Source organism: Manihot esculenta, chromosome 16 (genome assembly GCF_001659605.2).
Source record: "Manihot esculenta cultivar AM560-2 chromosome 16, M.esculenta_v8, whole genome shotgun sequence".
Lineage (NCBI taxonomy): Eukaryota > Viridiplantae > Streptophyta > Magnoliopsida > Malpighiales > Euphorbiaceae > Manihot > Manihot esculenta.
In genome coordinates this window covers 1468387-1495266 of record NC_035176.2, presented here as the reverse complement: position 1 = coordinate 1495266, position 26880 = coordinate 1468387, and the positions used below count along the sequence as shown (strand labels likewise).

At 34.7% G+C, this 26880-nt stretch overlaps 3 protein-coding genes across 4 annotated transcripts; 1 reads left to right on the top strand and 2 right to left on the bottom strand.

The window, feature by feature from the left end:
- Nucleotides 1-698: 698 nt before the first annotated feature.
- On the bottom strand, nt 699-3957 carry LOC122722126 (putative receptor-like protein kinase At4g00960). The gene is made up of 7 exons (XM_043952016.1): nt 3058-3957; nt 2768-2893; nt 2054-2175; nt 1758-1968; nt 1419-1656; nt 1164-1314; nt 699-1083 (listed from the first exon to the last, which is right to left on the bottom strand). The coding sequence occupies exons 1-7, from the start codon at nt 3872-3874 to the stop codon at nt 754-756; spliced, it is 1995 nt and encodes a 664-aa protein (XP_043807951.1). The 5' UTR covers nt 3875-3957; the 3' UTR covers nt 699-753.
- Nucleotides 3958-6157: 2200 nt separating this feature from the next.
- Nucleotides 6158-15083, top strand: LOC110603006. The gene is given in 14 exon segments (XM_043952060.1): nt 6158-7197; nt 7290-7406; nt 7504-7685; nt 7762-7972; nt 8077-8314; nt 8394-8544; nt 8626-8951; nt 11836-12671; nt 12781-12903; nt 13267-13388; nt 13504-13714; nt 13803-14040; nt 14202-14358; nt 14463-15083. Coding segments are annotated over 14 exon segments (4020 nt in total). The 5' UTR covers nt 6158-6407; the 3' UTR covers nt 14781-15083.
- A 1890-nt stretch (nt 15084-16973) lies between these two features.
- Nucleotides 16974-23431, bottom strand: LOC110603956 (cysteine-rich repeat secretory protein 38-like). 2 transcript variants are annotated; one of them, XM_043952017.1, is made up of 3 exons: nt 22641-23431; nt 17213-17413; nt 16974-17128 (listed from the first exon to the last, which is right to left on the bottom strand). In XM_043952017.1, exons 1-3 carry the CDS (start codon nt 23314-23316, stop codon nt 17064-17066), a joined length of 942 nt encoding a protein of 313 aa, XP_043807952.1. In that variant the 5' UTR covers nt 23317-23431; the 3' UTR covers nt 16974-17063. The 2 variants fall into 2 exon arrangements, with proteins under 2 accessions (XP_043807952.1, XP_043807953.1); XM_043952018.1 differs by having other exon boundaries at nt 17213-17650; nt 22878-23431.
- Between the last annotated feature and the right edge of the window lie 3449 nt (nt 23432-26880).

The following is a 26880-nucleotide window of genomic DNA, read 5'->3' as shown; positions in this document are numbered from 1 at the left end:
TAATAATGTGTTAGAAGATGTCTTACAAGATTATCTTCTTCAAGCTTCACGGCTTCAACTCTGTAAATGGTTTTTTGTTAAGCGACCTGAAAATTGTCCTGCTCATACATTAGTTCATTTGCTTTATGTTTCTAATCAAATTTATGTTTGGATTGAGAAGGCTCCTTCTACTATTGAGCCTCTATTAGATTCGGATGTTACTACTTATTCCTTTTTTAATATACTCGTTGATTATTTAAAAAAAAAAAAAACTTTGTCATTGTATTGGTAAAATGATTGGATTTAACTACATTAAAAAAAAAAAAGAAATACCAAAATTACACTTCACTTGTATAAAAATAAACCTATTTGTTCTTTATGTAGATTAATAAGAAAAACAAGTCCACACATCCAGAGAGTATAAGAAACACTTTGCTTATTCCCAAATGAATGTAATCTTAACCTCCTTATCTAAAATTAAAAATTTTACAAGAATTCAATTTTATTTAATTTACAATTTTTTTATTAAATTTTCATTTAAAATAGAAAAATTGATTTCTTTTTTCACTTATAAAATTTTTATTTAAAAAAAAAATAAATTCAAAATATAAGCAAATAAATCCCTCTATAATGGAGTCTGGACCCAATTGCTTGTGAGAGATGAGCTTAGGCTAAAGCTCAACTTTGATTTCAGCTAAGCTAAAACATTTTAATGGGAGTTTTTATTTTTATTTTTATTTTATCAAAGCGTTAATTGTTGTCCATGTTGCAATGTTAGCGAGGATATAACTCGGTAATTGAAACATCATTTACTGACATTTGGGAGGAGCCGCACTGATCTAGCCCCATCCAATTTGTCTCCATTGCCATGTTTGAGTCAGCGGTGGTCGGTGCCGGATAAGCAGGAGGTGAGGGCACTTGGAGACGATAAGAAGAACTATTAAGCATGATAACAACTGAAGCCATTGTTGGTCTCTTGGTGATATCTTTTTGAATGCATAATAAACCTACTTGGATTAATCTCTCAATTTTACTTGCTGAGCCATCTTTCAAGCAGGGATCTATCAGATTCACGATTGTCCCCTCCTCCCAGTTCCTCCAAGCCTGCAAAAATAGTCTTTTCAGCTTTTAGCCTTTTTGGGGTGAAAATGAAATGACATGCAACCATGAATATTTAGACTTACGAAGCTCAGAAGATTCTCAATTTGCTTCCCATTGCGAAAACAAACATTCTTTCGACCACTTATGATCTCTAAGAGCAATACACCAAAGCTGAAGACATCTGATTTAACTGAGAAGTGCCCATGCATTGCATACTCTGGAGCCATGTATCCACTGCACATCATCAAGAAGCAGCAAAATTATATTTTGAATTGTAACAAAGCTTAATTATATCTAGACCTAGTTATTTGATGATGTTTTTGTTTTAAAGCACATACTAGGTTCCCACAATTGTACTCGTCTCTCCTTGAGTTTGATCCATTACAAATAACCTTGCCATGCCGAAATCTGATATTTTGGGATTCATCTCTTGATCTAACAAAACATTGCTGGCTTTGAGATCACGATGGATAATTCGGAGTTGAGAATCCTCGTGGAGATAAAGGATACCTCGAGCAATGCCTCTTATAATTTTGTAACGTGTTTCCCAATCCAATTGTGTACGCTTAATGGGATCTAGCCATTCACATGTACAAGCAATGTGTTATAAAACTACAAGGAAAATTGAATTGCATTGTACCAAATATATACGTAACTGAAGCAATCTGCATACGTACCAAATATGAAATTATCAAGGCTTCCATTGGGCACAAACTCATAAATCAGAACCCTCTCATTTCCTTCCAAGCAGAAACCTAGTAGCCTTACTAAATTCCGATGTTGAAGTTTGGCTACAAGTAGAATCTCATTCTCAAATTCTGTATTACCTTGTCCAGAATCTCTAGATAACCTTTTTACAGCTATGTCTTGTCCATTGAGAAGTCTACCCTGAAATTGTATGAAAGCATAGTATACATTTAACTTATGTTTAAGGAATTCAAGATTCTGGATTAGTAATTTTCTCATTTCCTACCTTGTGAACAACTCCAAATCCCCCTTGTCCAAGCTTGTTGGCGTCAGAAAAGTCATCTGTTGCAATTCTGATGATGCCGAAATCGAATTGCAAGGATTTAGCAAGTCTATTTTCATCCAGAGCTTCAAAAAACCGACACATCAGGGCAGGGGCTAGTGAAATAAGCACACTTTTAAAGGAACATTTCCTAATGTATTATGTATACAATATCAAAAAATCAAAATTATTGTATCTATGAGCTTGATATGCATAATTGCATGTACATTTTGTTTTAATGCCTTGACAGTGCAAACATAGTCCATGTGCTATAACCGGATGTGCCCGTGTCCAATCTAGGCCGGAATCGGGGATTCTGGTTTAGAGGTTTAGAGGGGAAAAGGACTAGGATGCAGGGTCCTTGGTTCTAGTTGAATCAAGTTTTAAACAAATTTAATAGCCATTTTCTTTTTCTAACTTCATTTTTTAAAGGAAAAAACTCAGTTTTGATCCTAAACCTAGCTCAATTCAAATCGATCTCAATTTAATTTAGATCCAAGTTAAATTAGCAAGGATTTAAGTTCGAAACAGACCGTGTCCATCTAATGATATATATAATTTTATTTCCAAAAAAGCAATCATGCAAAAGGAAGTTTGCTGATTAAAATAACAATAAAAAGATCAAGAAAAACTATAATGTTTGTAATAACTTGCTACAATGTGCAAAATCTTACTTACTTTTAGGTTTTTCCTTTCGTTTCCTTGCTCTTGCAAATGTGCAACAGGAAATTATTAATACTGCAATAATTACTACTGAAATCACAATGATGGCAGTAGAATTAACAGGTTTCTTATCATCCCTTCCTGCAAAAACCAGAATCATTATATAGGTCTTAAAACGTATCTATACAGATTACATTAAATTGGTCTGACAATTGTGCCTGTATTTTCTGATATATTGGTAAATATGGTGCTTGCAAGTTAAATTCTATTGGGCTAAAATGGCATCTCACGCATGAGCACTCTACCTTCTCTCAGCGGAGGAGATACCGGAGGTGGAGACCCTAATGATTCCGGTGGTAGTGTGTCAGCAGTAGGTGTATAGAAGATATATGATTCAAACCTGAAATTGCAGCTGGGTCTAACCACTCTTCCTCCTACATTCCCTAAGCAACAACTTCGAATCTCTCCAATGGCCATAACCAAACACTCATCGCATTGCTGGTTGGACAAGCCAGAAGAACACTGAGTAAGTCCATATATTGTTTTTGAGTTCACAGTTGCGTTTCCTGTTGCGAACTTACTATCTGCAGAGGCAGCTCTTATCCTCAGTCGTTTGAGTAATCTTTCCACTTCAGAATTGAACAGAGCTCCATCTGATGATGAGACAAATTGTGGGTTTGTATAATATAAAGTGGGTTGATTTTCCACTACACCGAATAAAGTTTTGTTAGAATATCGCAGCTGACAATCATCGACGTATGCAAATGCCTCCTTGTTCAGTGGACAAATCTCAGAAATGTTGTGTGCAGAGGCACGGACACAGCTTCGACAGGCATCTGCTGCAAGATCTCCTCTACAGAGGGCAATCACATAAACTTCGTCTGGGACTTGGCCGAAAGAGAGATTAAAAAACCTGAAATTATCTTTGTTAGGCTGAGAGGGGAGAATGGAGAAGAGGGTTTTGAGGTTTGTTTGGTAGTTACTGTTGGCAGTGAAGTTACCGACGTCGGAGCAGTCATAATAGGGAGCTTGGATGTCTCCTGGCCGAGCAGCGGAGACGACTATGAAGTAGAAGACGAAGCAAGAAAAGAAGAAAGGCAATCTTAAAGGATCTAATGACATTGGACTTTGTAGCTTTTCTCAGAGAAATCCTATTAGTTTTGTCTCTCTTGAGTGTTGAATTAGCAACGATCAGCTAAATTTGCTGCAAAATAAGAAGACCATGGATAGTGGTTGAAAATACATTCCGTAATAATTAAATTTAAAATAAAATAAAAAATTATTTTTATATAAAAATAGTAATATTTTCTTAAAAAATATTAATTAAATATTATAATCTTAAAATTTATTTATTTATTTATTTTTATTAATTTATTCTACCACTTAAAAACATCATTTTCGGTATAGTTTCTCTTCTTAAGCGAGTCAGTCAACCTAAGTTTCTGCGCTAACGCGTAAAGAAAATTTGGACAAGTCCTTCTCTTGGCTCTTAGTGGTGGCCAACTTTAATTAGTTGTCTTCTTCTTTAAGTAAATGATTGAATATACGAAAAATACAACTTGTATTTATATGACTCAAATGCTTTTAACTGTTAAAAAAATTTATTTAGACTCAATTTATATAGAACTATATTATAAATAAATGAAAATTTCTTTTTTTTTTATTAAAAAAACTTTCAAACTCAAGATTTTATTAACTATAAATTTATTATGAAAAATTATGAGAGTGTATATTCAACGTGGTATTTTTAATTTTTCCGAAAGTAATAATACGTTGATAATTATTGAAACTTTAACTTTCTGTCACTATTTATTTTTTAGGATAGAATTTTTATTTTTTAATGATTGCATTCTTATGAACTGATTATCGATAGTTCATATTCGGTTTACACATTTAGATATTTTTGAATTGGATTTAATTTTAAATAATTGTAAATATTTATTAGATTTTAAAATTGATATTTTTGTTAGATTTTAGAATCGATACTTTTATTAGATGGGTTGGTTGTCATACCATTTTAACTACCCATACTTTGGCTAAAGAATCTATTACGAATGATTTTCTCTCTATTTGGAATAATATCCTTTTTATTTGATAAAATTTTATTAATACAACTAGTAATTTTACTTTAAAAATTTTATCTACTCTGATTTTAATTAATTTATAAGAGTAGAATTTCTTTGAAAAAAATAAATTAGAGTAGAATTTCTTTGAAAAAAATAAAAAATAAATTGATGGATTTTAATTTATTTTTTAAAAAAAATTTAATTTTAGCCACTATTTACTTTATAAGAAATATTTTCTATATTTTTTAACCTAAACCAATGTTGCATTTCTTTCTCTACAATCGTCAAAATTTGTTCTACTTGAAGCCGCCCTTGACCCAAAGGTCAGTGGTTGGGTGTGTTTCTAAGAATATTTTCTTCCTTTCACACGGCAACATGTACTTTTTAGATCATGGGAAAAAGTAAAATGCCACTAAGAGTCAAGTGTGGCTGTAAAAATTGATAGTTGGTCTCCAATGGGTATCAATAAAAGGTTAAAAGCTAGTTCCCTAAGTAGATAGGAAATTCACCTCTGTTGATGGGCTGTGCAATCGGTCGGTTTGGTTTTGAACCGAACCGAACCGAAAAAATCGAAGTATAAAAATATTAAAAACTGAAAAAATTGATTATAAAAATATAACCGAATTAAATCGAACCGATAAAAATCGATTCAGTTCGATTTGGTTCGATTCAAATCGAAATCTGTAATTTTTTTAATTTTCTGTTTTTAATTTCAGTAGAATAATTTAATAAATATTTCACATAAATTTCACATAAATTCATCAATAAATATTGTTTGAATACATAATAATAATACTTAAAAAATCTATAAAAATCCATATAAAATTTACAAATATATATAAAATCAGTATTTCTATGTATAAAATCGATTTTTTGATTATTTAACACGTTTAAATCGAACCGAACCGAAAATCGAATAAATTAAAAAATATTAATCGAACCGAACCGAACCTTTTGATTAACCGAACCATTAAACCAAAATTGATCGGTTCAGTTCGATTTTTCGGTTCAGACCGATTTATGCTCTCCCTTACTGTTGATGGTTAATCCCTTCTTTTTTTTCTAATTAGTCAAATTATGGCTTTCTTTAAATTTCAATTGAGTGAACGCTGTAGAAATTTAGGTTTTATTAGAGTTCTAATATCTGGACTTCCTTTTATTTATTTAGTTTTTATAGTATTTAAGTTTTAATGAGATTATATAATACGCGTATATATATAGTGTTTCGGACCGTAATCTTGATTTTTTATTAATGAATTGTTGTAATGAAAATTTTATATATATATATGCTTTGGATATTACTGTTTTTTAACACATGCCAACCAGCCAAATAAGATATTTGCCCCACTATCTCAATCAAGGAATTGTCCTTGTAAATGAATAATAGCTTCTTCCCAACTTTCTAATGTCTTATTGGAGTTTACCAAAAAAAAAAAAAAAGAAAGAAGTCTCCTCTCTGTCCAGCGTTAGTTAGTCGCTCATCAATTTTTCATTTCCTTCTTCTATATGTTACAATCAAAAGTTTGATCTTAAATCAAAGGAATACAAATTACAGGGGAACGAAGACATAATTTCCAAATTACAGGAAAATGTTCCCTTTCAATCTCATTGTAACCCTTGGATTAATACTATCGTTCATGCTTAATTTGCTTAACCTCCCTGGAGTTGCAGGAATCGTATGGCTCTATAGGTATTGCAAAAATGGCACTAGCTTCACACCAAGTGGAATCTATCAGCAGAATCTCAACTCCTTGCTCGCTTTTCTTTCTTCCAATGCAACACAGGGGAAGGATTTCTACTATACCACAGCAGGTGAAGACCCTTCCGACACGGCCTACGGTCTATTCCTTTGCCGTGGCGATATTGTCCCCTTGAAAGGTGTCTGCCAAGAATGTGTATCGGCTGCTGCCAAAGCTATTGTTCAAGATTGCCCTAAAAAGAAAGCGTCCATCATTTGGTATGATGAATGCATGCTACGTTACTCCAACGAATCTTTCTTCTCTCAAGTGGAAGAAGACCCTTCATATGCAAAATGGAACCCCGGACCACCAGTAAATGAATCAGAGCGCTTGACGGAGTTGGCGACAACGACGATGCGCGATGTGGCAACACGGGCTGCAAATGATCGGTCTGGTAAAAGATTCGGCACAGAACAAGTGAACTTCACGAGTTCTCAAACACTGTATACACTTGTCCAGTGCACCCAAGATTTATCGGTTGCCGATTGCAGCAAATGCCTTCGAGAGGCTATTGGTGCGTTACCCTACTGCTGTTATGGAAGACGAGGTGGCAGAATTATATTTCCTAGTTGTAATGCTAGATATGAATTGTACCCATTTTATCGTGTTGAGAATCTTCAATCCCCAACCCCCAAAACAGGTATTGATCTTTCTTTTTTCTCTTTCCTTTTTTTCTGGAGAAAGGATCATAATCTCGATATGGAAACCGATGAATTTGTGTTCATTAAGCAGGAAATAAACGGAAGATTCGGATAATACTGCTTGCTGTTGGAATACCAACAGTGCTAATAGCAATTATCGTCGGGTCTGGTCTGGTCTATTTGCTGCGGAAAAGAAGAAAAGAACAGGGTAATTCAAGTATTCAACTGAGTGGTTGATCTGTTTTAAGTATTACTAAGAAGTAGAATCTCTTTCTTTATCTTTAATATTGTTTTTTTATTGGCAGAAAAAGGAAAAGACCTGCCTGAATTATTACAGGACCTGACAAGCCCTGTTACGACAGGAGAAGGTAATCTTCCGAATTCCGTGGAGCTTCCTGTATTGGATCTAACTACCGTAAGAGAAGCAACAGACAATTTTTCTGACTCAAATAAACTTGGACGTGGGGGTTTCGGCACCGTTTACAAGGTACCATGTATCGATTTCGTTTGCTTTTGTATTACTTAGAATTATTAAACCTTGATTAACCAAAATCCATGTTCAGGGTGTTTTATCAGAAGGGAAGGAAATTGCTGTTAAAAGGTTGTCGAAGAAGTCATGTCAAGGGTTGGTGGAGTTGAAGAATGAAATCATACTAATCGCAAAACTTCAACATCGGAACCTTGTCAGGCTCTTGGGATGCAGCATAGAGGGAGATGAAAAATTGCTCATCTACGAGTTCATGCCTAATAAAAGCCTTGATTTCTTTCTCTTTGGTTCGAACTATTCTTGAACCTCAAAAATCATTACATTCTTGTTGGTTTGCCCTCTTTTTTTTTTTTGGAGAAAAAAAAATAATTTCTTGATCTGTCTTTCCCAGATTCAAGCAAGGGTGGGCAACTTGATTGGCCAAGACGGCTTAGTATTATCAATGGAATTGCTCGTGGCCTTTTATATCTGCATGAAGATTCTCGTCTCAAAGTTATTCACAGAGACCTCAAAGCTGCTAATATTTTACTTGATCATGAGATGAATCCAAAGATATCTGATTTTGGAATGGCAAGAATTTTTGGTGTAAATCAAACTGAGGCTAATACAAAAAGAGTCGTTGGAACTTAGTAAGCCATTCATTTATATTTTTGAAATGATTACACTTCTAAATTGGGAAATTAATCTAACAATTTGCGAACTGAACAGTGGATACATGGCGCCGGAGTATGCAATGCAAGGGATGCTATCAATAAAATCCGACGTTTTCAGTTTCGGTATTCTCTTATTAGAGATAATAAGCGGGAAAAGAAACAGTCGCTTTTATTTTTCGGAAGATGGAGAGACCCTTCCCACATTTGTAAGTTCCTATTTCTGGCAATTTCAACTTACTCAAAAATGCAAGAACATTAAAACTCAGAACATTAATTTGGTATTCTAGGCATGGAATCTGTGGTCCAAAAATCAAGGAATAGAGTTGATGGATCCATTACTTGGAAACTCATTTGTGGGTGATGAAGTGCTGAAATGCATTCAAATTGGGTTACTGTGTGTGCAAGATGACCCATCAGACAGACCAACTATGTCTTTGGTGGTTTTGATGTTAGGAAGTGAAACGATGACGCTTCCTCAACCCAAGAAACATACATTCTCTGTTCAAAGGGTTGTCGTAAATAAGGAATCATCTTCAAATTGTGAAGAGTTTTCTTCAATCAATGAGATGACAATTTCAGATGTATTACCACGATGAACTGTCAAGTGTTTCTTGTAATCTAGCATATGTTTAAGTTCTAAACTTGTCCGAGCCAAGACTTGCTTCCACAAGCAATGAATTGGGAATAATTTGAATATGACTTCTTGTAGGTTATTATTATTTTTAGGGGCATATGTCTTAAAAGAAATTTTCTATATAAATTAAAATAATAATAATTTATTAAATTATTTTAAAATGCCTATTTATTTTTTTTCAATAAATGATGGATTTTTGTTTTCTCCAATTGTGTTACGAACTTTCCATGAATTAATAATGTCGGCAAAGACCTCTCTAAATTTCACCGTACGATAACATGGCCCACAATTAGGAGTCGCCTCCATTTGCTTTAAGCCGCCCCATCACTGGGTCACAGACGCGACCACGTTCGGTTGGGATTCAAATGGTGAAATTAAATTTGATTTAACGTAAGGCACTGCTAAAATAATTTATACATAAATATTTTTTAAAATATGTCCTAAGAGAATAATTTATATATAATATCGTTAAAAAGATTTTTAAGGTTTAAAAAATCACTTCATATTTTTTAAAGAAAGAAAATAAATTAATTATCGTTAATTTTATTATTTTTATTATTAATATAAAATGTTATAACTTTATATTATTTAATTTATTATTAGTTTATAAAATTATTAAAATTCTTAATATTTATTTATTTATATAATATTTTAATTAAGGTTATCAGAGAAATAAAATAAAAGAGATGGAAAAGGTAATTTCATTTTTTTAACTTGCAAATATGCTATCACAGGTGAGAGAGATTTTTGCTGAAATCAAGTTAAAATTGAATATTAACTATTTAAACAATGTTGGATTTATTAACCATTTGAATAGTTATTAATTATTTTATTAGTCGTTATTTATTAAATATTAAATGTTAATTATTAATTATTTATATAATAATTTAAAATAAAAATATTTAATATAAAATAAATATTATCGATTAGAGCGTATTGCCGGCTGAGTCTTAGAAACGCTCGTCAAGACGCTGTCGTAGCGATCGTGGATCACAGTACGTGCTGTTATGGCATGCCTCGGTATTAGAGTCCTTCAAAATTATAATTTTTTAATATCAGAATTTTTAAAAAATAATATCAAGATAAGTTAGTTTAAAATAAAAGTAAATTAAAGCTCGTCTCAAATTTTTGTAATTCTCTTTATATTATTTATTCAAAAAATAATATTAAAATAAATTAATGTAAAATAGAGGTAAATTAAGAATCATATCAGATATTTTAATTCTCTTTAGATTATTCATTAAGGGAGTGTATCATCTGAGACATATCGATGTTTCCTCATATCACAACTCAAATTGTTTCTAAGGCTCTTTAAAAGAGTTACTAGTTGGCCACCAGCAGGAGCTGGACCCAAATGGCTACCGTAGGCCTATAGAGATTTTGAATTGTGTTTTCACTCATTGTAGACCGTGCCTTCTGTTTATTGGGAAGTGTGAATTATTATAATGATTGCGTTGATGATCATGTAGGGGTGAGCAAAACTAAAAACCAAAATTTTAATATTTATGAAAATTGAACCGAATCGATTTTGGACAGGAACTGAATCAAATCAAACTAGTTTGATTTAGTTTAATTCGGTTTGGTTTGATCAATTTTGATTTTAATAATTTTTTTTATTTTTTAAACTTTATTTTTAGTATTTTAAAATTTAATTAAAATATTTTAATTTTAATATGATTTAATTTCTCCATATTATTAAAAATAATATATTATTATCATTAATTGGTTCGGTTTAATTTTTTTTCTATTTTTTTTATCAAAACCGAACCGAATTTTCAAATTAATTCGGTTCGGTCGGTTTTTTCAGTTTGAACCGAATACTGCTCACCCCTATGATCATGTATAATTACTATTTTATCCTTAAAATAAAATATGAATTCTGATATTCAATTCTTATTTTTTATGCCTATGAGATTTCTGATTGAATATTGTATGTTGGTTTTGTTGTTCAAGCATTCGTGTTTATAGGGTGTCGAGTGATTCTTAAAGCTGATTGGGCTTAAAAAGTGTTTAAGTCAACTACAGCACGGTTCCAAATAAATATCAAAATGCGGCGGCCGGAAGATATAAATATATACTAAAATATTAATATAAATTCTAAACTAATATAAATCAATATTTTTCTAATAAATCAACTATAGAAAATATAAATTATTTTTAAATTAATAAATTAGTTATGTTTTTTAGTATGCTACAAACAATTAATAACATTATTATGAATATAGTAAGCAGTCAACATAGTATAAAAAATATGAAAAGTGATAATGAGAAGAATTTATATATTAAAATTTGAACTTATAAATTTAGAAAAAAAAAGAATATAAATATTAAAAAATATAAAATTAGAGGGAAACCTTACCATGGAATTTCCATGAAATTTCGATCTCTTTGAACCAATGAATCAATACTAGTTTAAATTAACTTAGTTTGATTTAATTTAATAGTTAACGGTGGATTACTCATTTGGATAGATTCAAATTCAAGTCTTAATGTACTTCCAATTCTCCACTAAAAACAAAACACTGATCCAACCGGCAGTTGAAAGTTACAACATCATACGAAAATGAATTTCATAAGATCACATGAAATTAAGAAAATTGAAAATTGAATTTCATAACAGTACTGTGTTGTTTAAGAAAATTGAAAATGAATTTCATAGCATCATATGAAATCAAGATGAGAGTTATTATTCAAGAAGATAATCTCCATTGCAAGTAATACAGGGCGATTGCGAAGTCATTGCAATCGTACGTGGTCCCGCTGTGGTCGATTGCAACCATGAACTAGCATATAATGGGCAGATGCAGCTATGGAAAAAGATCAGAACTTTTGAGAGAAATTTAATTAGCATCCTACTTCAGTGACTTAGTGAAACTACCATGGCGTATCTATCAGCCAGACACATAAATATCTTACCTCTTCTTCTCCATTTTCTTATGATCATCCACCTCACCAATGGTCTGGTCTGTTACAACACAGGAAACTTCACAGCCAACAGTACCTATGCCAAAAACCGGGGACTCATCCTCTCTTACCTAGCTTCAAATGTCACAGAAAATGGTGGTTTCTACACGGCCACAGTAGGCCAAGGCCCAGATAAAGTTTATGGTCTGGTGCTTTGCAGAGCAGACACTCTATCAGAAGAGTGTTCCCAGTGTGTCAACACAACAATTGCAGAATTAGTTCAAAAGTGTCCTAACCAAAAAGAAGCGCTTTCATGGGGTAAGGATGCTCTTTGTATTATACGCTATGCAAATCGCTCGATTGTTGGACTATTGGAGCTAAGTCCTACAGATGCTGGCTCTAATGTCAACAACATCACATCCAATATGGAAGAGTTTGATCAGATATGGGGTAGTTTGATGGATCGTGTAGTAACAAAAGCTTCCATGGGCTCTTCTAAGGTTAAATTTGCGACTGAAGAAGCAAACTTAACACCCTTTCAGAAAATATACGCATTGATGCTGTGTACTCCTGATATTTCCAAAGGTAATTGCAGCTATTGCCTACGACAGTCAGTGGAATATTATCAATTTTTTTGGCATGGGAAGCAAGGAGGTTATGTTCAGAAACCTAACTGTATTTTCCGATGGGATTTGTATCCATTCTACAATTCTATTGCTGATGCTCCAACTCCAACAACGCCTCCTCCACCACTCAGTATTTCTCCCCCACCAGCCAATAATACCATAAGCAAAGGTAAGCTTTTGCATCCCACCAAAAAGTTCTGCAAAAGCAATACGATTGTTTCATGATTTCATCCATTATGTTTCAGTTCCTTATGAAATTTTACATCTGGCCTGGACAGGTAATGGAACTACATCAGGTCGAACTGTTGTAATCATCATTGTTCCTACAATTATCTTCGCAGCAGTTGTTGTCCTAACTTGCAGCCTTTTCTATTATAGGAACCGTAAGAAAAGGACCAAAAGTAAGTTATTTTAGTATTTTTGTTGCTGCATATAGAAAGAGCTTGGATTAGATAATCGTTCTTCTATGTAACTAACCCTGATCTGCTCTCTGTTGGATTTGAAGGGACAAAAACTAAGAAATTTGAGAGATTACTTTTCTAGCTTTTTTCTTTTCTAGCTTGGATTACTTTTCTAGCCTTTTTCTTTTTCATACGGGCTTTCTGCAATACATGGCTAAATTTGAAACTTGTAGAAATTTTGGAATTTGAAGCAAAGTCTCATATGCTTCAACACACTTAAGGCAGCAAATAAAGTTTGAATCACCTAGGATGATTACTTAATGTTATTTGCATATGTATTAATTCCTTGTTAATCACATGAAGAGTTGGATGAAAGTAGTAGCACAGAGTGCACGAAATTCAACTTCGAGACTATTAGACTCGCAACAAAAGACTTCTCTGATAATAATAAGCTCGGACAAGGTGGATTTGGTGCTGTTTACAAGGTAGTTATTTAGCCACAAAGTATGAAAACTAATTTTTACTTAGCAAAATTCCATGATTCAATCAGATTTTCATCTCTTCAATCATTTTTTTTTTTTTTCAATGATTATGGTTCAGGGTGTGCTTCCAGATGGACAAGTCGTCGCTATAAAGAGGCTAGCAAGACGCTCTAAGCAAGGAGAAGTCGATTTTAAGAATGAGGTCACGTTGGTGGCCAGACTTCAACACAGGAATTTGGTTAGACTATTGGGGTTCTGTTTTGAAAGAAATGAGAGGCTTCTCGTATATGAATTTGTTACAAATTCAAGTCTTGACCATTTCATATATGGTAGTCATTTTAATATTAATACTGTAAAGCTTCCCTTGATCGAATAACATGAAGAAAAAAAACGAGTATTAAGTTTGTGATTTTGCAGATCCAGAGAAGCGTTTACTAATGGATTGGAGCACACGCTATAAAATCATAGTGGGCATAGCTAGAGGAATTCTTTACCTTCATCGAGATTCTCGGCTTCGGATTATTCACCGTGATCTCAAAGTCAGTAATATTCTACTAGATGAACAAATGAATCCTAAAATTTCGGATTTCGGAACAGCTAGATTATTTCCAACAAATCAATCTGAGGATGCTACAAGTAAAATTGTCGGAACCTTGTAAGTAGAAGAGTATAGTTAGATCATGTATTTGCTACTAATTCACTTACACATCTGTGGCAGTGATTGACCGATTTTTCTCAAATGTCTTTTACCTCTTGCGATAACCTGCTACAAAAATATATTTTTTTTTTAATTAGCTGAGTAATTGTTGAATCCAGTGGCTACATGGCACCGGAGTATGCATTTCATGGGATCGTCTCAGTGAAGTCAGATGTTTTTAGCTTTGGTGTATTAATTTTGGAAATTATTAGTGGTCAAAACATTAATAAATTCCAAATCGATGAAGAAGGAGTAGGAGGAAATCTTTTAACTTATGTAAGTTGAATTTTTATTTTTTTTTATCTCTATTTTCTCCTTTAGCTTGGCTACTGAATCTGGATATGGACAAATTTAAAAAATAATTAAAATATTTTGTGCAGGCATGGGAGAATTGGAATGCAGGTACTGCTTCAAAAATCATAGATCCTGTTCTGGTAGGAGCTGCTTCGACAAATGAAATCCTGAGATGTGTCCAAATAGGATTGCTATGCATACAAGAAGATGCAGCTAAAAGGCCAACTATGGCTTCGTTGATTCTCATGCTTGATAGCTGCTCTGCTGTTATTTCTGAACTGTCAAGACCTGCATATTTTCTGCATAGCCAACAAGAGCCAATCACAATTGGTACTCAATCCAAAAGACGATCTGCCCAACCTTCAGCTAATGAGTGCTCAATTTCAGAGATGGAACCACGTTAAATATACAGGAGCAACTCAGCAGATCGTAGCATTTATCTTCGAGAGATGGCATTGCTTTTCATTTAGTTATGGTACTAACAAACTCGCCCATCACTGTAGGGAGTCTGCTGCAAATTTCTCCCCACTTGCCTCTGAAGTTTCAATGCTTCATAACTAATAAGTGGTGCGTGTGATATGAGAGCAATTTGCCAAATGTCTGTTATTTAGGAACAAAAAAAAATCTCAAATATTTGTGGTTTGAAAGGCAATATTTAAGACAATACCGTTGGTTAAAAGTTAAAAAGTTATTATTCAAGTAGATAATCTCTTTTGTCGCAGTCAATCCAGAAGTGTGTGATAAAGAGTTTGTGTACAAATTACTTCGAAAAAAAAAATAATTTAAAAATTATTTACACCAATTTTAATCAAGCCCAATATAATTAATATAACGAGGTGGAGCTAATTAAAATTTAGTAGCCGTTCTACAACAGAATTTAAAATTAATATATTACAATATCATATAAAAATAACTGATGGATCCATTACTTGGAAACTCATTTGTGGGTGATGAAGTGCTGAAATGCATTCAAATTGGGTTACTGTGTGTGCAAGATGACCCATCAGACAGACCAACTATGTCTTTGGTCGTTTTGATGTTAGGAAGTGAAACGATGACGCTTCCTCAACCCAAGAAACATACATTCTCTGTTCAAAGGGTTGTCGTAAATAAGGAATCATTTTCAAATTGTGAAGAGTTTTCTTCTGTCAATGAGATGACAATTTCAGATGTATTACCACGATGAACTGTCAAGTGTTTCTTGTAATCTAGCATATGTTTAAGTTCTAAACTTGTCCGAGCCAAGACTTGCTTCCACAAGCAATGAATTGGGAATAATTTGAATATGACTTCTTGTAGGTTATTATTATTTTTAGGGGCATATGTCTTAAAAGAAATTTTCTATATAAATTAAAATAATAATAATTTATTAAATTATTTTAAAATGCCTATTTATTTTTTTTCAATAAATGATGGATTTTTGTTTTCTCCAATTGTGTTACGAACTTTCCATGAATTAATAATGTCGGCAAAGACCTCTCTAAATTTCACCGTACGATAACATGGCCCACAATTAGGAGTCGCCTCCATTTGCTTTAAGCCGCCCCATCACTGGGTCACAGACGCGACCACGTTCGGTTGGGATTCAAATGGTGAAATTAAATTTGATTTAACGTAAGGCACTGCTAAAATAATTTATACATAAATATTTTTTAAAATATGTCCTAAGAGAATAATTTATATATAATATCGTTAAAAAGATTTTTAAGGTTTAAAAAATCACTTCATATTTTTTAAAGAAAGAAAATAAATTAATTATCGTTAATTTTATTATTTTTATTATTAATATAAAATGTTATAACTTTATATTATTTAATTTATTATTAGTTTATAAAATTATTAAAATTCTTAATATTTATTTATTTATATAATATTTTAATTAAGGTTATCAGAGAAATAAAATAAAAGAGATGGAAAAGGTAATTTCATTTTCTTAACTTGCAAATATGCCATCACAGGTGAGAGCGATTTTTGCTGAAATAAAGTTAAAATTGAATATTAACTATTTAAAACAATGTTGGATTTATTAACCATTTGAATAGTTATTAATTATTTTATTAGTCGTTATTTATTAAATATAAATTATTTTTAAATTAATAAATTAGTTATGTTTTTTTGTATGCTACAAACAATTAATAACATTATTATGAATATAGTAAGCAGTCAACATGGTATAAAAAATATGAAAAGTGATAACGAGAAGAATTTATATATTCAAATTTGAACTTATAAATTTAGCAAAAAAAATAATATAAATATTAAAAAATATAAAATTAGAGGGAGACCTTACCATGGAATTTCCATGTAATTTCGATCTCTTTGAACCAATGAATCAAAACTAGTTTAAATTAACTTCATTTGATTTGATTTAATAGTTATCGATGTATTACTCATTTAGATAGATTCAAATTCAAGTCTTAATGTACTTCCAATTCTCCACTAAAAACAAAACACTGATCCAACCGGCAGTTGAAAGTTACAACATCATACGAAAATGAATTTCATAAGATCACATGAAATTAAGAAAATTGAAAATTGAATTTCATAACAGTACTGTGTTGTTTAAGAAAATTGAAAATGAATTTCATAACATCATATGAAATTAAGATGAGAGTTATTATTCAAGAAGATAATCTCCATTGCAAGTAATACAGGGCAGAGCCACACTATTGGGAGCAGAACTGATACTACCAAAACAACAATAGAAAAACTCCGGCAATGAAAGCCCCTGCAACTCTGTTTCTTGCTTTTCCTGCGAAACCACCATTATAAGATTATGACACTGTAGGTTTCAAGAATTTCATTTTCATTTCACAGAGAGATAAATTATAAATACCTGTTGTACTAGATTCACCACTTGGTGTTTGAGGCGTCAGTGCAGCTGGTGGTGAGAGTGCCACCCCCGGCTGCGGTGCTCGTTGTGGCGGTGGCAGCACCGGAAGAGGTGTTGGTGATGGTGGCATCTCCTCCACCCCCGAGTCATAGAAAAGCTCTATCTCATACCTAAAATGGCAGCTGGGTGTAACAACTCTGGCGCCTTGCTTCCCACCACAACACTGTGGAAACAATCCTGTGGCGTTGTTTAAGCAATTGCTGCAATCTTCTTTCGACAAATCAGGAGTGCACTGCGCAAGCGCATATATAGTTTCGTTGTTTTCTGTAGTTGCATGACCAGTTGCGAACTTGCGAAGAGAATCGCCAGCTGCAGCTCGACTCGTTAGGCTGGCTAAAAGAGGGTTCAGCGCCTGATTGAATTGGGCTACTTCGGAGACATTTGTTAGTCTAGTTGAGATTGTAGTTGGAAACTAGTTAGAAATATTTTGTATTTTTGTTAAGTTTTATCCTTTGGTTATTGCACTCTGGTTCTGTTAAACCTGCTTTATCAGAAACTCTGTTTCTGAAATCAGAATCCCAGATTTGATGGGATTATGCTTTTTAATGTTAGAAAGGTTAGATGCTAAGATGGACACTTTTGACTTGTAAAAGCTTTCTATAAAAGCTTCCTTTTGTAACTTCTCAAGTAAGAGAATACCAGATCAATAGAGAAGTCTTCTTCCTCAATTTTTCATTTTCTTCCCTTGCTCTCCATTGCTGCAATTGTTAACAGTGGTATCAGAGCTTTTTATGGTCTTTGTGTGACCTGTAAAAGAGAGAAAACTAGCAAGGAAACCTTCCTACTTATTTACATTAGAAACCTGAATCCAGGTTGCGGTCAAAATCAAATTCTTGTGAGTGAAAATATGGCTTCAAGTAGCTATTCAGCTCCTCCACCACCTGTTTTCTCAGGAGAAAACTATCCCATCTGGTCAGTGAAGATGAAGGCTTATTTGAAGGCCTATGATCTATGGGAAGTTGTGGAAACGGGTAGAGACCCACCTCCTTTGAGAGACAATGCTATGGTTGCTCAAATGAAGCAACATAGTGAAGAGTGTGCAAAGAAGTTCAAGGCACTCTCTTGTCTTCATTCTGCTGTTTCTGATGTTATTTTCACAAGAATCATGGCTTGTGAATCAGCAAAAGAAGCTTGGGATAAGCTGAAGGAAGAGTTCCAAGGAAGTGACAAGACTAGAAGCATGCAGATTCTAAATTTGAGAAGAGAGTTTGAAGTCCTTAAAATGAAGGATTCTGAATCTGTCAAGGAGTATTCTGATAGATTACTCTCTGTTGTCAACAAAATTAGACTTTTAGGAGAGGAGCTTAGTGATAAAAGAGTTGTGGAGAAAGTTCTTGTAAGCCTACCCGAGAGATTTGAGCCAAAGATCTCTTCTTTGGAAGATTCTAAAAACTTGAGCACCATTTCTCTTTCAGAGTTGGTTAATGCTCTACAAGTTCTTGAGCAAAGGAGGACATTCAGAATGGAGGAGTCCTCAGAGGAAGCTTTTCTTGTGAAGCAAAAGGGCAAGCTAGTTGAAGAAGTAAAGAAAGCTGCAAGTAATTCTTTTAACAAGGGCAAGCAACATGCAAATAGAAGGAAGGGAGGTAGAAGAGCAAATTTCCCACCTTGTCCTACTTGCAACAAAACCAACCATCTTGAGAAAGATTGCTGGCAAAAGAGTGGAGTTAAGCCACCACAATGTGGTTATTGCAAGAAGCTGGGTCATGTTGATAAAAATTGCAGACTCAAGCAATATAGGCAAAACCAGAATCATAACCAGCAACCTGCACAACAACTTAATTACCATGATGATCAAGCTCAATGTGATGATCATATTTTTGCTGTTACACACTCCTCAAATACCGGTTGCAGACACACTTGGCTTGTGGATAGTGGTTGCACTTGTCACATGGCAAGAGATGAAAGCTTGTTCTCTTCTATTGATAAATCAGTGAGGGTCAAAGTAAAGCTTGGAAATGGAGAAATTGTGGAGTCTCAAGGCAAGGGTTCAGTATATATTCAGACTAAGCAAGGTATCAAACTAGTTCCTGATGTTCTTTTCATTCCTAGTTTAGATCAAAACTTGCTTAGTGTTGCTCAAATGATGAAGAAGGGTTATTCCTTGTCATTCAAAGACAATGTGTGCTCCATTTTTGACTCTCATGGTGCTGAAATTGTTAAAGTAAATATGGTGGGTAATAGCTTTCCTTTAAATTGGAATTCAGTTCAACAACACACCTCATATATTGCTAGAAATGCTGAATCTGATTTGTGGCATAAAAGATTTGGCCACTACAACTTGAATTCTCTCAAATACATGCAAAATAAAGAAATGGTTAGAGATATGCCTGAAATTTTTCTTGATGGTAGTGTATGTGGAAATTGCCAACTTGGCAAGTCTCATAGACAATCTTTTCCCTATAATGCAACATGGAGAGCCAAGGAAAAGCTGGAATTGGTTCATACTGATGTTTGTGGGCCAATGAGGACAGCTTCCATGAGTAACAACTTGTATTTCATCCTCTTTATTGATGATTTGACAAGGATGACTTGGGTTTATTTTCTCACCAACAAATCTCAAGTTTTTTCAGTATTTAAAAAATTTAAAGCTCTTGTTGAAAGGCAAAGTAGCTGCAAATTAAAAACTTTGAGATCAGATAACGGTACTGAGTATACTTCTGGTGAGTTTAACAAATTCTGTGAAGATTTGGGAATCAAGCATCAATTTTCAGTTAGTTATTCTCCTGAACAAAATGGTGTCTCAGAGAGGAAGAATAGAACAGTAATGGAGATGGCTAGATGCATGATGATTGAGAAGAAATTACCAAAGAATTTCTGGGCAGAAGCTGTACATACAGCTGTATATCTTCTCAACAGGCTTCCTACAAGGTCAGTGCAAGGAATGACACCTGTGGAGGCTTGGTTTGGTTCAAAACCATCAGCAAAACACGTGAAAGTGTTTGGTTCCGCTTGTTACATCCATGTTCCTGCAGTAAAGAGAGGCAAGCTTGATGATAAGGCAGAAATTGGTATCTTTTTGGGTTATGCAGCTCAATCGAAGGGTTATAGAGTGTACAAAGTTGAAGCCAAGAAGGTGGTTGTGTGTAGGGATGTGAAGATTGATGAAGATGCTTATTGGAATTGGAAAACAAATCAAGTTGAGTATTGTTGTTCAGATCAGCAGCAAACTAGAACCGTTCCTGCAGTTCCAGAATCAGATTCTAATTTCGATACAGATTCTGATTTTGATTCACCTCCACTAAGAACCAAATCTCTTGCTGAGATTTATGAGAGTTGTAACCTGGCTATTTCAGAACCTTCAAACTATGTTGAAGCCTCAACCAATGATGCATGGATAGCTGCAATGCAGGAGGAGATTGGGATGATTAACAAGAATGAAACTTGGATTCTTACCCCTAGACCTCAGAATAGGAGGGTCATTGGAGTTAAATGGGTATACAGAGTTAAATTAAATCCTGATGGAAGTGTGTTCAAGTACAAAGCAAGGCTAGTTGTTAAGGGATATGCTCAAGTCCCTGGTATTGACTATGGAGACACATTTGCTCCTGTTGCAAGGCATGATACTGTGAGATTGCTGATTGCACTTGCTGCTCAAAACAAATGGAAGATTTTTCACTTGGATATCAAGTCTGCATTCCTCAATGGCAACTTGGAGGAAGAAATCTTTGTTGAACAGCCTGAAGGATTTGAAATTGCTGGTTGTAAAGATCATGTCTACAAGCTTAATAAAGCCTTGTATGGGTTAAAACAAGCTCCAAGAGCTTGGTACAGCAGAATGGATTCTCATTTACTTGATCAAGGCTTTCAAAGAAGTCCTAATGAGCCCACTTTATATGTGAAGCACACCAAAGGCAAGAGTTTGCTTATTGTTTCTTTGTATGTTGATGATTTATTGGTAACAGGAGACAACTTAGAGGAAATTCAAAGATTCAAAGAAAGGGTTATGCATGAATTTGAAATGTCAGATCTTGGTTTGATGAAGTATTTCCTTGGCATTGAAGTCTACCAATCTAAAAGTGGAATATTCATCTCTCAGCACAAATATGCTCTTGATATGTTGAAGAAATTCAATATGGAGAATTGCAAATCAGTTGCAACTCCATTGGTACTGAATGAGAAGCTTCATAAAGATGATGGGGAACCAAAAGTAGAAGGTTCTACTTTCAGAAGTCTAATTGGCAGCTTGTTGTATTTGACTGCTACAAGGCCTGATTTGATGTTTTCAGCTAGTCTTTTATCTAGATTCATGCAATCTCCAAGTCAGAAGCATTTTGGTGTTGCTAAAAGGGTCCTCAGGTATTTGAAAGGTACTGCAAACTATGGTATTTATTATACCAATGTTGAGGATGCTACTTTGATTGGCTATTCAGATAGTGATTGGGCTGGTTGCTTGGATGATTATAAAAGCACCTCTGGTTATGTTTTTTCCTTTGGGTCTGGAGCCTTCACTTGGAATTCAAGGAAACAAGATATTGTTGCTCAATCCACAGCAGAAGCAGAGTATGTTGCAGCTGCATCTACTGCCAATCAAGCCATTTGGTTAAGAAAAATTTTATTTGATTTGCAACAACCTGAAGAGGAACCTACAACTATTTTTGTGGACAACAAATCAGCTATTTCCATAGCTGAAAATCCAGTTCAGCATGGTAGGACCAAGCACATTAATGTGAAGTTTCATGCTTTGAGAGAAGCTGAGAAGAATGGAGAAATCAAGCTGGTCCATTGCACTTCAAATTTGCAGCAGGCTGATATTTTTACAAAAGCATTACCAAGAGCAAAACTTGAGTTCATGAAATCCTTGCTTGGTGTTTCCAAAAACAATCTCAAGGAGGAGTGTTAGTCTAGTTGAGATTGTAGTTGGAAACTAGTTAGAAATATTTTGTATTTTTGTTAAGTTTTATCCTTTGGTTATTGCACTCTGGTTCTGTTAAACCTGCTTTATCAGAAACTCTGTTTCTGAAATCAGAATCCCAGATTTGATGGGATTATGCTTTTTAATGTTAGAAAGGTTAGATGCTAAGATGGACACTTTTGACTTGTAAAAGCTTTCTATAAAAGCTTCCTTTTGTAACTTCTCAAGTAAGAGAATACCAGATCAATAGAGAAGTCTTCTTCCTCAATTTTTCATTTTCTTCCCTTGCTCTCCATTGCTGCAATTGTTAACAGTGGTATCAGAGCTTTTTATGGTCTTTGTGTGACCTGTAAAAGAGAGAAAACTAGCAAGGAAACCTTCCTACTTATTTACATTAGAAACCTGAATCCAGGTTGCGGTCAAAATCAAATTCTTGTGAGTGAAAATATGGCTTCAAGTAGCTATTCAGCTCCTCCACCACCTGTTTTCTCAGGAGAAAACTATCCCATCTGGCGCCTTGCTTCCCACCACAACACTGTGGAAACAATCCTGTGGCGTTGTTTAAGCAATTGCTGCAATCTTCTTTCGACAAATCAGGAGTGCACTGCGCAAGCGCATATATAGTTTCGTTGTTTTCTGTAGTTGCATGACCAGTTGCGAACTTGCGAAGAGAATCGCCAGCTGCAGCTCGACTCGTTAGGCTGGCTAAAAGAGGGTTCAGCGCCTGATTGAATTGGGCTACTTCGGAGACATTGTTAATGTTGTACAGAATAAGTTTAGGATCAAATTCCATCTTCCCAAATATGGAGCGATTTGAGTACCTTAACATACAGTCATCATCCCGCCAAGCAATAGCCTCCTTCTGGTTGGGGCAGAGGTTCCTCAGCGTTTGGCTGGAGTTGTTTATGCAGCTACGGCAAGTTTCAGGCTTTTTATCTCCTCTGCAAAGTGCAATTGCATTAACTTTATTTGCATTTTGGCCTGATGAATCGTTGTAAAAGCCGGAGGGTATTTTAGTGTCGGAGGCGAGGGAGGCGAGGGTGCGATCAAGGTTTGATTGGTAGGTGCTTTTAGTGGTAAAATTGCCACTTTCTCCACAAACATAAAACAGAGGAGGTGCCTGTGCCATGGCAATGGCTAGAAGTTGAAGGAAAGTGGGATAAAAGAAAAGCAGCAATCTTGAAAAACCCATTTCTATTTCTCCTCAAAATACTGTTTCTAATCCCTGTATACTATAAATAGATGACCCAGAAGCTTACTGGTTTGAAATCTCTACCTTATGGCCTTCATATATTTTAAGCCGAACTGCTGAATGTAAAAACCAAGAGAAATAGAAGAAGAAAAGTATTTGAGGCTTAGATGAATTGTATTTTATGATTTGTAATACAGAGATTACATTGCTTTATATAATATTTCTAAAACCTAAAAAATAGCTATAACAGAAAATAACCAAAAAGATTTACAAGATTATAATACAGATTATAATGCAGAGAATATCGGAACTGTAGTCACGTAGTTTCACTAATACCCTCCCTCAAGCTGATGGTGTAGAAGTTCGAAGCCGAAGCTTGTCACGAAGAAAAAGAAATGGTCCCTTTGCCAATGGCTTTGTAAGAATATCTGCTATCTGATCAGCAGAGCTTATAAAACGAATAGCAATTGTTCCATTTTGAACTTGTTCTCTAACAAAATGATAGTCAAGGGCCACATGTTTCGTTCGGGAATGAAGAACAGGATTAGAGGACAAGTAGACTGCCCCAATATTATCACACCATAACGAGATTGACAACTTATGGCCATAACCAATTTCACAGAGGAGAGAACGTAGCCATAAAGCCTCAGCTGCAGCATTAGCTAAAGCTTTATATTCACTTTCAGTTGACGATCGGGCAACAGTTGGTTGCTTTTTAGAGGACCAAGAAACTAAATTTCTGCCAAAATAAATCAAATAGCCACCAGTAGAACGGCGATCATCCGGACAACCTCCCCAGTCACTATCCGAAAAACAATGAAGTTGAAAATCAGCACTGGGTGTGATAAATAACCCATATGTACTTGTTCCCCGCAAGTATCGAAGCAATCGCTTAACAGCCTGCCAATGTAAGATTGTGGGAGAGTGCATGAATTGAGCCAATTTATTGACGGAGAAGGCTATATCAGGTCTCGTCAGAGTCATATACTGTAAAGTACCGATTACTTGTCGATAACATGTGGCATCAGACAATTTTTCACCCATCAACTTACTAAGATTTGGAGTTGTCGGCATAGGAGTAGAAAATGGTTTTGCAGCAGCCATATTATGATCACTCAGAATACCTTCAAGATATTTCTCTTGAGATAATAGTAAACCATCATTAATCCGGCTGACTTGAATACCTAAAAAATAATGCAAGTCACCCAAGTCCTTCACAGGAAACACAGAACCCAATTTTTGAATTATGTTCTGTAACTCATGGGAATTGGAACAAGTTAGAATTATGTCGTCCACATAAATCAAAATAAAAAACTTCAAGGAACCACGACATAGATAAAAAAGAGAATTATCAGCTTTGGATTGCTTGAACCCCAATGAGAGAAGAAAAGTAGTTAACCGCATAAACCATTGGCGAGGAGCCTGTTTCAACCCATATAAAGATCGTTGAAGCTTACAAACATGTTCAGGAAATGACGAATTTTTAAAACCTGTGGGCTGCTCCATATATACCTCTTCATGAAGAAAGCCATGAAGAAATGCATTGGATATGTCAATTTGTTTAATGGACCAATGTGAAGAAACAGCCAGAGAAAGTATCGTCCGGACCGTTGTAAATTTAATTACCGGAGAAAAAGTTTCTTGGTAATCAATACCACACTGCTGGGAATACCCTTTGGCTACTAAACGAGCTTTGTAACGATCAATGGTGCCATCAGCATGCCGTTTAATGCGAAAAATCCACCGATTGCCAATAACATTCTTATTCAATGGTCGAGGAACCAAAGACCAAGTCTGATTTTGAGTAAGAGCAGAGAGCTCTTCCTGCATCGCTACCCTCCATTCTGCATATGGTATAGCTTGTTTAACTGATTTAGGTTCAGTCACTAAATAGTTTGGTTTGGTGTTGATGACATAGGCAAATTTCTTTGGTTTTGGGTTGGGTCGTAGGAGCATAGGATGTGTTCTAATTGGCGGAGTTACTGCTGGTGTGACAGGGTCAGTAGTAACAAGGGGTAGAAGACTGAGGCCAACATTAGTGGGAGAAGTGTCAACTGGTAAATGGGCTTGAGGAGTTCGGGTAAGAATTGGAGATGATGGCAAGGTGGGTGCATGTGAGTGAGAAGCAGCATTAGTGGGAGAAGTGTCAACTGGTAATTGAGCTGGAGGAGTTCGGGTAAGAATTGGAGATGATGGCAAGGTGGGTGCATGTGAGTGAGAAGTTGGAGTTATTATTTGTGAAGTGGACGATAAAGGTGAAGAAACATTACCTGAAGAGGATACGGATGCCAAGACTTGTGAAGGAAGGTCAGCACTAGTAATAGTAATCCATGGTTCTTGAATAGGACGGGAAACAGGAACGAGAGAAGATAAATCAGCATACGGAAAAATAGTTTCATGAAGTTTGACATGCCTAGCTAAATAAACTCTATTAGTTTTAACATCAAGACAACGAAAAGCACAATGATTAGGACTTAAGCCGAGATTGACACATTGAACAGAACGAAAAGAAAATTTATTTTTATTGTACGGACGCAACAAAGGAAATATAGCACAACCAAAAGGTTTAAAAATTGAATATTTTGGATGCTGAAGATATAACATTTGATACGGTGACTTTTGGTGAATGACATGACTAGGAAGAACATTGATCAACATAGCACTTTGCTCTAAAGCAAAATTCCAAAAACGTTTGGGCAAGTTGGCATGAGCTAAAAGAGTAAGAGTAGTATCAACCAAATGCCGAATTTTCCGTTCCGCAATACCGTTTTGCTCATGGGTGTAAGGACAAGCAATGCGATGAATAATACCAGTAGAGGTGAAGTACTTATTTAACTTTTGGTACTCACCACCCCAATCAGAATGAAAAGCACGAATTGTGGTATTAAATTGACGTGTAACCATTTGCTCAAAGTGGAGAAAAGTATTATAAACATCACTCTTATGTTTTAAGAAATAAACCCATGTAAAACGTGTATAATCATCAACAAATAGAACAAAGTAAGAATGACCATGAAAAGATTTAACAGGGGCAGGACCCCAAACATCTGAATGGATTATTTGAAATGGAGAAGAACTTTTATGTTCCACAGAAACTAAAGGAATACGAGAAAGTTTCCCTAACAAACAACTAGAACAAGGCTGTAAATTATGAGAAGAACTAGAAATTAAATTCGATTTAACTAAGGCAGATAACTTGTTACGATTCGGATGACCTAAACGCACATGCCAATCATCCATGGTAGGTACAGTAGCAGTCATGGCTTGTTTTGAAAATCTTAGTGCATACACTCCATCTTCACTGGGTCCTTGCATCAGTACCTTCCTCGTGCGTTGGTCCTTCACAGCAAAAAAAGTAGGCCAAAACTCAAAAAAACATGAATTGTCATTGGTAAATTTTTGAACAGATAGTAAAGGTTTAATAATTTGAGGAACATGAAGAACATTATGCAAACGAAAAGAACCAGATGCAGAAGGAAGAGTTGCGTTACCAGTATGAGCAATCTGTAAACCATTACCATTACCTACTTGCAGATTATCATTGCCATTGTAATCACTATATGT

What these genes read in the sequence shown, in the direction of transcription:
- LOC110603956 (XM_043952017.1), bottom strand. Translation starts at nt 23,316, where the DNA reads ATGGGTTTTTCAAGATTGCTGCTTTTCTTTTATCCCACTTTCCTTCAA. An exon ending in GTGTTGTGGTGGGAAGCAAG is followed by an intron (nt 17,414 to 22,640) that starts GCGCCAGATGGG and finishes GTGGGAAGCAAG; the next exon opens with GCGCCAGAGTTGTTACACCC. An exon ending in TGGTGAATCTAGTACAACAG is followed by an intron (nt 17,129 to 17,212) that starts GTATTTATAATT and finishes GTGGTTTCGCAG; the next exon opens with GAAAAGCAAGAAACAGAGTT.
- LOC122722126 (XM_043952016.1), bottom strand. Translation starts at nt 3,874, where the DNA reads ATGTCATTAGATCCTTTAAGATTGCCTTTCTTCTTTTCTTGCTTCGTC. An exon ending in ACGAAAGGAAAAACCTAAAA is followed by an intron (nt 2,176 to 2,767) that starts GTAAGTAAGATT and finishes GGTTTTTTGAAG; the next exon opens with CTCTGGATGAAAATAGACTT. An exon ending in GATTTGGAGTTGTTCACAAG is followed by an intron (nt 1,969 to 2,053) that starts GTAGGAAATGAG and finishes ATACAATTTCAG; the next exon opens with GGTAGACTTCTCAATGGACA.